At 28.3% G+C, this 11,013-nt stretch overlaps 1 protein-coding gene across 1 annotated transcript; it reads right to left on the bottom strand.

The window, feature by feature from the left end:
* Positions 1-3,780: 3,780 nt before the first annotated feature.
* LOC114318281 (polygalacturonase QRT3-like) lies at positions 3,781-9,460 on the bottom strand. Its single transcript, XM_028265129.2, has 3 exons — positions 9,155-9,460; positions 8,796-9,026; positions 3,781-4,951 (listed from the first exon to the last, which is right to left on the bottom strand). Exons 1-3 carry the CDS (start codon positions 9,341-9,343, stop codon positions 3,881-3,883), a joined length of 1,491 nt encoding a protein of 496 aa, XP_028120930.2. The 5' UTR covers positions 9,344-9,460; the 3' UTR covers positions 3,781-3,880.
* Between the last annotated feature and the right edge of the window lie 1,553 nt (positions 9,461-11,013).

The raw sequence follows: 11,013 nt of genomic DNA, 5'->3' as shown, positions 1-11,013 counted from the left end.
TTGATAATAATCATATATGTTGTAATTTTTAAGGAATTTTGTTTATGCTTATCTTTAATAAAAACAAAAATGAAAACTAATAAAAGCAAACACATATGTAATAAATTTCATAACACAAAATATCTTCTTGCATTAGGTTCATCTAATAGTTTTAACAAACACATTTGTAATAAATTTCATAACACAAAATACAAACAATTGTGAGACAAAATATAAAAAAATAAAAAATAAAAGCAACGTCCATTGATGATGTAAAAGCACACTTGACGTTTTAATTTGAGGTATAACAAGATAAATTGCCATAGGAAAGTTTATTTTTCATCACAACAATTACATGTCTCAATATATAATTTTAATGTCGTTCACTCTTCCACACGTCCAATTTTCTATCTATCAATATTAAAATGAATGCATGAACTCAAAAAAAAAAAACATTTGAGAAGACAAAGAGATGTGATTTGAGATATTTCAATTGATAAATTCTATTAATTAATAGTTATTAGGCTTTAATGGTCGGGCTTCTAATATTTGTTATCCATTAAAGTTGAGTTCTTTGATTTTATCTATATTCACTTGATGATTTGAGAGTAGAAACGTGCTAAGTTTTTTATTTACTTGGCACATTTTTTTAGCATTATTAATGAAATGCATAGTGCAATTTTTTTTTTTCTATTTTTTTCGCAATTGCAACCTGTTATTTTTTAATTAGAATTTATATTTGTTTTAGATATTTTTTTAATATACAAATTATTTTTTTAGTTTTTTTATAAAAATAATTTAACAATCTCATCACTAAACATAGTGTATGGGAGAAGTTGAAAATGGTGCAGCAGTAGGTATAGGAGAAGTCAAAAATGCTTGAGAAATTTAGCCAAAACCTCTTCATTGGGCTCTTGTTTAGTGAAAATAACAGCCCAAATTATTTTATTTCATAAACTCCTAAGGAGAAAAACAAATAATTGAGTAAGGATAAAGTAAAATATCTTCTTTTTTTTTCTTAGACAATATTGCCAGAGTAACATATTATTGTCAAACAGAGTAACATGTTGCTGTTACTGTTTACATTAATTTCAACGGTAATAATTTTTTTTTTTATAAAGAATTTCATAGTCAACATCGATATTAGTTGATAGATCTTGATGAGAGAATTCTAAAAATACTAATTTTATTACAAATTGATATCTACATAAAAAGTTATATTATATTAAAGTTTAATATTTTGATAATAATCATATGTGTTAGAATTTTCAAGAAATTTTGTTTATGCTGATTTTTAATGCATTAAAGTTTAATTACATTAATTTCAACGGTAACAATTTTTTTTTTTATAAAGAATTCCATAATTAATATGGATCTTAGTTGATAAATCTTGATGAGAGAATTCTAAAGATACTAATTTTATTACAAATTGACAATTCCATAAAAAGTTATGTTATATTAAAGTTTAATATTTTGATAATAATAATATATTTTGTAATTTTCAAGGAATTTTGTTTATGCTTATCTTTAATAAAAACAAAAATGAAAGCTAATAAAAGCAAACACATATGTAATAAATTTCATAACACAAAATATCTTCTTGCATTAGGTTTATCTAATTGTTTTAACAAACACATATGTAATAAATTTCATAACACAAAATACAAACAATTGTGAGACAAAATATCAAAAAAAAAAAATAAAAGCAACGTCCATTGATGATGTAAAAGCACACTTGACGTTTTAATTTAAGGTATAACAAGATAAATTGCCATAGAAAAGTTTATTTTTCATCACAACAATTACATGTCTCAATATATAACTTTAATGTCGTTCACTCTTCCACACGTCCAATTTTCTATCTATCAATATTAAAATGAATGCATGAATCCCAAAAAAAAAAACATTTGAGAAGACAAAGAGATGTGATTTGAGATATTTCAATTGATAAATTCTATTAATTAATAGTTATTTGGCTTTAATGGTCGGGCTTCTAATATTTGTTATCCATTAAAGTTGAGTTCTTTGATTTTATCTATATTCACTTTATAATTTGAGAGTGGAAACATGTTAAGTTTTTTATTTACTTGGCACATTTTTTTAGCATTATTAATGAAATGCATAGTGCAATTTTTTTTTCCTATTTTTTTCGCAATTGCAACCTGTTATTTTTTAATTAGAATTTATATTTGTTTTAGATATTTTTTTAATATAAAAATTATTTTTTTAGTTTTTTTATAAAAATAATTTAACAATCTCATCACTAAACATAGTGTATGGGAGAAGTTGAAAATGGTACGGCAGTAGGTATAGGAGAAGTCAAAAATGCTTGAGAAATTTAGCCAAAACCTCTTCATTGGACCCTTGTTTAGTGAAAATAACAGTCCAATTTATTTTGTTTCATAGACTCCTAAGGAGAAAAACACATAATTGAGCAAGGATAAAGTAAAATATCTTTTTTTTTTTCTTAGACAATATTGCCAAAGTAACATATTACTGTCAAACAGAGTAACTATCAAACAGAGTAACATGTTGTTGTTACTGTTTACATCAATTTCAACAGTAATAATTTTTTTTTTTATAAAGAATTTCATAGTCAACATCGATATTAGTTGATAGATCTTGATGAGAGAATTCTAAAAATACTAATTTTATTACAAATTGATATCTACATAAAAAGTTATATTATGTTAAAGTTTAATATTTTGATAATAATCATATGTGTTAGAATTTTCAAGAAATTTTGTTTATGCTGATTTTTAATGCATTAAAGTTTAATTACATCAATTTCAACGGTAACAAATTTTTTTTTTTTTATAAAGAATTTCATAGTCAACATAGATCTTAGTTAATAAATCTTGATGAGAGAATTCTAAAGATACTAATTTTATTACAAATTGACAATTCCATAAAAAGTTATGTTATATTAAAGTTTAATATTTTGATAATAATCATATATTTTGTAATTTTCAAGGAATTTTGTTTATGCTAATCTTTAACGCATTAAAGTTTAATTATGAAGGGTATTGATCAAATCTCCAAAAAAATATGGGGTTGGGAGTAATTAATAAATGCTAAAAAAAAAATTAAATCAAAAAATTAAAAAATTTGAATTTGAATATTGTAGTTCCCACCAAACTTGTTGATTAAAAATTTCATTTTCTTTATATAATATATAGATGGATAGATATAGATTTGAGAAAAAAATATTGTCTTTGGCGGCATTGAACATGCTTGTCTAAGCATGGAGACCAACTAGTTGACCTGATTAAGAAGACACTCTTTTACTAAACATAATGTTTGAGTTAAAATTTGAATCTCACCTCTATCCAATGCAGTTTTTCCTTATCCTGTTCAATTGTCAAGTGTAGATTTTTTTAAGTTTCATGGAACTCGAGAGCTTTTCTACTTTGTATATATGAGTCTAGCACTACGTTGCTAGAGTAAAGTTGTTCGAGTCTCACCAAGGTGGGATTAATGGATTCCTCACCAAAAAGAAAAAAAAAAAACAAAAAAAGGTTATTAATAGTGTCGACCATTCTTAATCCAAACACATCCTGAATAGGCAAATGCTCCTTAATAGGTAAACCATACACTGTTTTCAAAACTTCCATTCCTAATTACTTGAGTAACTTTCTTGGTTCTTGTTCAATTTTATAATTATGAATTCTTTACATGGTTTTGGTCTTCTATGCACTTTCATCAACTTCAATAACTACTAATTAATAAAATGTTAGTACCTAAGAAGAATCCAACCAACGTAGACAAATTGGTCAAATCAACACTATAGTCAAAACAAAATACTGAAAAAGTAGGTGAAAACATTTATATTGAATTCAAAATCAATTACTTCCACTCTATCATGAAACCAAAATCAATGGAATTGTACAATTTCTCTACTTCACATGAGAAAGTTTCTCTCTCCCACCATGTTATATTGATCAACTTCCATGAAAACCACCCCATCAACTGCCTTATCACTCTCCACAACCACCACATTGCTTGAAACGTTTGTCACTCCATGTCCTGGAAACCCTACAAACCCTGGAGAGAAATAAAATGAGTATTGGACATGATTTATCCAGTTCGGAAACACCAACACCGATGAAAAATCTGCCACCCACCTTGTCCCGTTCCCCGCCACCGCCAATTTCGCCACTGTCGATTTCAAACTCATCCCATTCACATTGTTGTGATCAATGACCACTTGATCAATGGATGTGAATTGTCCCTCTAACTTCACAATGGGTACCATGTTTTGTGGTGCCCCACAAAACATGTTATTGACTATGGTCAGCCCTGAGATTTGTCCTTTAATTGATTTCAACACAATGTTACCATCTCCAAGAAAAAACCCATTACTAACATGGATTTGAGATGGGTCTTCAATCACTATAGCATTGAAATCTAGGTAACAATTGTCTATTCTAGTTTGTGCAGCTTGAACTAGAATTCCAACACCACCAAAATATGTTGCCTTGTTGTAACAATGTACCCCGGTGACCATGTTAGCTTGACCCTTTAAAATAATTCCTGTGGCAGCTGAGAAGATAACAACATCTGTGATTGCGTTGTCATTGCTAGCAAGAATAATGCCAGTGCCCGAAAAATCTCTCTCCTCTTTGTCACCTCCGATTGTTGAGTGTTGTCCGAGGAAGCAGCTTGATATGAAGGTCTCGTGGCCTCTTTCGACTAGAATTCCTTCGGTGGTGAAATGGAGGAAGAAGCAATTGTTTATGCGGATCCTGGCTGAATCGATCACCAGAAGTCCTCCTCCTCGGAAGCTTGAATCGAAGAGGATGTCGCGGAAGGTGATGTCCTCATAGTAGATTCCATAGTTTTGATTTTCTTGGCCAGATAGAGGATCAGAAGAAGTTGTATTGTTAAGTGGCTGAGAATTTGGTGCCCATAGTTCAATTAGATGTCTATCTCCAGGAAATGTGTTTGACGCTCTCAAAGTGCCTCCTTGTATCTAAAAGGCAAAGCCAACTACATTGCTTAGCATGACGTTAAATGACAATATCAGAATACGTATCAATATTAGTGATACAATTTTTAAATTGATAGATATCAGACAGTATCAATATATTGATGAAAGTTGCTTAGTTGAGAGAGAGAGAGAGAGAGAGAGAGAGAGAGAGAGAGGTGGAAGCAACTTCATGAAAGAACTGAAGAATATAAAGATTTGAATTTCTAGTAAATATCATTTAGAGAGACAAATAGTTAGTATCTAAAAGGCCAAATACAAAAATTTGGAATTTTAGATTTTAATTTTTGAACAAATTTCTATCCTAAACTATGAAAAATGATTGATCCGCCAAATTTGGGCTCGCCGGAATTATCCAAATTACGTAAGCCGAACAACTTACCGGACGACCGGCATCACTCTTATCAACCATGGTTATCACCCTTGTCAATCGTAATTGTCCCCTTTGTCAATCAGTGTATCAGTTGGCATTCGCCCGGATAACCGGTCAGACGACCAGCATGCACAAATTCAAGTAATTTGAATGAGCCTAAATTTTATGGACGTAGCCTTAGTGCCAAACTATTAGTTACTTGTCACATGAAATAATTAAATAACAATCAATTTCCTCACTCAAATGAAGGCATCTAAGATCTGGGGTTTGAATCACAATTTTTCATCAAATTTTTTGCTAGAATCCAAAGGGAACTAAAAGCATTATCGGCAAAATATGCAGCTAAATGATGAAATAAAATTCCAGTTTCCTCCAAGAAATTTTTGAAAGTGGACCAGTAATTGTTGCTTAAAATAGCACAAAAAGTTGGTGTGATAAGCCAACCATTTAACGGTATACATTAAATATGACAGTTCATAGTGCCTTTAGTTAGTTTGGAAGCAATTGGGTGAGAAGCAGCAGTAAATTAGATCAGTTGGTAGACCTGCATAAAATTTACTCATCCCAAAACAGTTATTGCGTCTTTAATATGCATGTTTCTATATTCTAGGCAAATACTAATAAAGAGTGTTGTTGGGGTATTGTTTAACATTGAAAAATGTGTATTAAAAATAAGTAAAATTATTAAAATTGAGAAAAAAAATTGAAACGGGTCAAAGGAAAAAGATAAATAAATAAATAATTTAAAAATCAAAGTAAAAAAATGACTAAAGATAAAGGGACAAAGCATAACTTCCCTTTCTATATTTTGTTTGGCAAAAATCCGAAAGAGTATCTCTGAGTAATGTTTAACATTAAACATTGGGATTAAGCTAAAAAATATTTTGAAAATAAGTAAAATATTAAAATTTGTATTAATTTCACTAAAAAATTTTTTATTAAATTCAGTGAAAAGTATCTCATATTTTTTTTTGATTATTTTGGCCTATTTTGGCAATTAGGTTAAAAATTATTTTTGATTTTTTTAATTCACATCATCTCTTTATTTTTTTATATATTTTTTTAAAAAAGAATTAAAAAATTAATTTTTACGTTACTTTTCAAAATAAGCCTTTATACTATATTTTTTTTTGTCTCCGTAACACTTGTTAGCCAAATCTATTTTCTTGTACTGATCTCTCATACATTCTGACATGATTGTGCATCCAAACACACCTTAAATTTGTGGGATTTGAAGGGATAATAATTACTTTTTATGTTGGAAAGAAAAATGCTTAAGAGCTCTAGGAAATGAGCTCTAAACCATGCATTAATGACATGGAAGTGTGTGGGGTCCAGTTTGATGTGATGCTTTAGCTTGACATTTTTTTTTTTTTTTTTTTTTTGGGACTGCCAACTCAGTAGAGCTCTTTTTAGAGCTCTACTTTTAGAGCTCTATAGCATTGTTGATGTTGGAAAAGTAAATGAGAGCGTTGACAGGAGGTAAATGAGGAATCCGGATCCCCTCCTCCTTGACTTTTTATTTGTTGGGTAATTGGGTCTACTTTTAAGTTTAATTTTAATGATTTAAATTATTTATATTTTAAAATTTATTAAGTATATTATACTTATAAAAAATTAAGTTGATCGGATATCAAAAAGTATGTATTCAAAAAATTGTTTATTAGTAATTTTTTTTAAAATGGTTTTTAATTTAATAATCCGAACACATACTTTCTGATATCTGATCAATTTAATTTTTTACAAGTATGATATAATCAACAAATCTTAAAATATGAACAGTTCAGATTATAGAAATTGGGCCTAAAAATGGATCCAATAACCCTGCAAATAAGAAGTCAAGAAAGAAAGTTAAGGAGGAAATCTTGACTCGTAATTGAAAAACGAGACTTAAAGACTCATCGCTAAAAGTGATTATTAAAAATTTTGAGTAATTGTTTAGTAATTTTTGAATATAAAGAACACTAATTAGTGTACCAATTAGTATATCAACATTAGTTATGACAATATTATTGACAAACTCATTGATTACATTATAAATTTTAAAAATTTATATTAGTTAGTATATTAATGGGTACATATGGTATTATTCATAAAGACATAGTATTCTATAATATTATAATTAATAGAAAATATGAGTAAGTAAGATTGTGTTAGACAATTAAAAAATATGAACAAATATGTTGAATGATAATTAATTAAAGGGCATATACCCGTGATGTTCTGATAATTAATTAAATAATTTCCCGACCTGTGTGCCAGAAATTTTAATGCATTCCGATGCATCGAATGCCGACCAAATATTCTAGCATGACACGTGTCACAAACCCATGTGCAAAGTGAAAAGGAAGGAGAAAAGAAAAGAAAAGAAAATTGGAAAAGTTTACGAACCAGAAAAGATTTGATGAAATTATCATAAATTTTAAATTTATGGTATATATTTATTTTATTTTTTATTGTAGAGTCAAATTTGATCATTAATTTTAAATTTTAAGACTTTGTTTGATTTAGTTTTTAAAAAAAAATTTAAAAAAAAATTAAAAAAATTAAATCATAATTTAGTGAAAAAAATAAAAAATATTGCTCCATTTTATATAATTTTATCTTTTTGGAAGGAAGAATTATTTTTTAAAAATTCAAAATTATATTTTTAATATTTATTTTTATGAAATTAATTTTTATTTTATTTTTTAAAAATAGAAAAATTATTTATAGAAAGCAAACTAAACATAGCTTTTGTTTTGGGGCACTTACCAATCAATCTAATTAATTAGACTTATTTACCTACATATCCTAATTGATAAATTTATCACTATAAAAAATAAGAAATATTCATAAAAATAAGAGACTGATAAATTTATTATAAGTGAATGGATAATAAGTCTCAAAAGTAAAACTTACTAATAAATTTTATTTTTTTTAAAGTAAAATAATAAAATTATTTGCTGATGGGAGGCTCACAAGTGGACCTCACGTGGGATCCATCCTTCTCTATCTTGTCTGTGTATCATTCTGTGAATGATCTTCTGTGTATTATCGTATCATTATTATATATTACCATCCAACAACAAATGAAAAACATTATACATAATTTCATTATATGTATTTATTAATAATCAGCTCATTATCTTATGAATACATGGCGATTATAGAAATTAATTATCTTGGCATAAGTGAGGTTCATTTTTACTCTGTGTAATTTTATTATTAGTTACAAAAAGTCTAATTTCACAGAAAATCTTCACATAATGTAATACAGATCTGTAAACCATACTTATATGGATCCCACTACTTGTCTAAGGTATAAAATTTTATCAAATCCTCGCAGTATCTGCAGCCAAAATTTGAAAAAATAAAATAAAAAGGCAAAAGCAAAAGCAAAAAGCAAAACGTTTTAGAAATAGAATGCTAACGTGCACCATGTGAGTCTATGATGAGAGAAAGAAAGAGAGTTACCAGGACATTGCCTACACCAGAAGGGAACCTAATGGGATTGCTTATACTGTAATTCCCACCTTGAAAATCAATGACAACACCTCCCAAATCTTTGATTCCAGGCAACAACTCAAGCCCACTTTGCACTTGCAAGAAAGCATCACCCAAAGCATTCATTATTGCATCACTGCTATCTTGCGCCCCACTTGGGTCTGCTCCATACCCAATTGGATAGAATACTCTCCCACTACTCTAAAAACACACAATACACATACACATTTTCACAAACAAAGCCAATTAATATTAATTTAACAGTAATGCTATGCTAAGAACGCAGAATACTGAAAACAAAAAAATGAAAAACAACAATGTGTGTCAACCTTTATGGAATTTGGGAGCAGCAGAGAGGGGGACGGCATCGCGGATATGCTAGAGGAGGTTGTTTTCTTGTGTTGAAGCTTTGTTTGGAACTCACAGAGCTTTTGGTGTAGGAGAGAAGATGCTGTTTGTTCTACTTGTACTACCCAAAACATGACAAGGAACAACAATGCTGAAAATGGCTTATTCATTGTTTTTGTTGTATTGAGAGAGAGAGAGAGAGAGAGAGAGAGTTTTGTACTGATGGAGTTTAGAGAGAGAGAGAGAGAGAGAGAGAGAGAGAGATAGTTTTTTGAGAGTTTAAAATGACTTTAAGTTCTGAGATTTTTTGGCTTTGGTATTATAGTAATTGCCCATTAAAATTATCGACCTAATGTCTATGAGACGTAAATGAAACCTCAAAGTTTACGAAGAAACATATTAAGCAGTCTCGTACTAAGATACTGGTAAATATTTATAACTTAAAATTCATAAATCATTTATAACGACATGGTAAAATAATTGATTTTTAATGGTTGAATTTATAATAAATTAAAAATTAATATGTAACTTGTTCGTGTAATTGTGGATTAATTACCGTAGACTTTTAAGGGTTTTAACTTTTTTTTGTTTGTGATATTGGTTATAAATTTATTCCAAAAAAATATAAATCATTTAAGAATAAATAAAAAAACAAAAGAGAAATGTAATTTATCATAGTATTTATTCTACCTCTTTACTTCTCCTTCTGTGTAGTTATATAATAAATGTCATATGTATATGCAAAGCCAGCATATTTAAAATAAATAAATAAATAAAAAAGGTGGAATATGTCAAACAAGAACCCACATAGAAAGTAAAAATTTTGGTGAAAATATTTAGATAACAAATAGCAATCATCATAAAAATAAAAATGTGGGAGTAAGTTTTAGCCCTCGCGTCTAAAACAAAACAAAAACAAAAAATTGTCATGATTTTTACACACAATTTCATCAGAATGATGTATTGGCGATAATTTTACAATAATAAATTACTTTTACGATTCTTTTGGTTTGAAATAAACGAATATAAATTAAAAATCACAAGTAGGAATTTTGAAACTATAAAAAATCTACAGATAAATAATCCAAAAATACAAACATTATAATTATCAAAAATCAAAAACCTAATATTCATCTAGATTAGTGAGAGAAAAAGAAGATAAAGCATGCATAAATTAATTGAATAATGGTGATGTAAATTTTCAAAATCGTAGCTTTTTTTTTTTTTTTTTTGGGACAACTTTGTAGTTTGTAGTTATTTTTAAATTTTTTGCCTATCCGTTTAGGGCTTTGTTGTTTTGTCTTTTCTTGTTTTAGTGTGCTGTTTACTTTTATTTTAATATAATTGCATTACAATTTTTCTCAAAAATCAAAAAATCAAAAAATAACTTGACAAACTCATCTTGATTTTGACCATTGGAGTTGCTCCAAGAGAGATTTTCCCATTTGTTTTGATCAATGCATTTGCTTAAAATAATTTTAAATAGATTGTTGGGAGAATAATAAACGAGGCAAGTTGAGGTGAGCAGGAAATTATTTAAGTTCAACTAGAAAACTTAACAAGTTTTAATCTATCCAAGTTCAGGGTAGTTTTTTTATAAAGCTAATAACTGAGCTAAGTCGAGTAACAACTTGCTAACGACCTTTAAAATCTATTCGCTTTTTTTATTTTTATAACGAGTCAATCTTAAAAGAATTTTTAACAAGCCAAATACGAGTCAAATTCAAATAACTTAGTTCATTTATAACCCTACTCGAGTATAGAAAGTTGCCTGCTCCCTTGAATCTCCCCAAGATTTCAATTCAATGTTGCACAAAATAACATTTTCAAGCACACAAAA

Source organism: Camellia sinensis, chromosome 9 (assembly GCF_055761805.1).
Source record: "Camellia sinensis isolate YWXY chromosome 9, ASM5576180v1, whole genome shotgun sequence".
In the NCBI taxonomy this organism is placed as follows: Eukaryota; Viridiplantae; Streptophyta; class Magnoliopsida; order Ericales; family Theaceae; genus Camellia; species Camellia sinensis.
Note: the sequence above shows the minus strand (reverse complement) of the source record. Positions and strands in the feature narration are given on the sequence as shown.

Bases quoted from the DNA above. Each gene is read 5' to 3' on its own strand.
- LOC114318281 (XM_028265129.2), bottom strand. From the start codon at position 9,343: ATGAATAAGCCATTTTCAGCATTGTTGTTCCTTGTCATGTTTTGGGTA. The intron at 9,027-9,154 runs GTTGACACACAT...GTGTGTTTTTAG, and splicing joins TGCTCCCAAATTCCATAAAG to AGTAGTGGGAGAGTATTCTA. The intron at 4,952-8,795 runs GTAACTCTCTTT...TTTGCCTTTTAG, and splicing joins CTGGTGTAGGCAATGTCCTG to ATACAAGGAGGCACTTTGAG.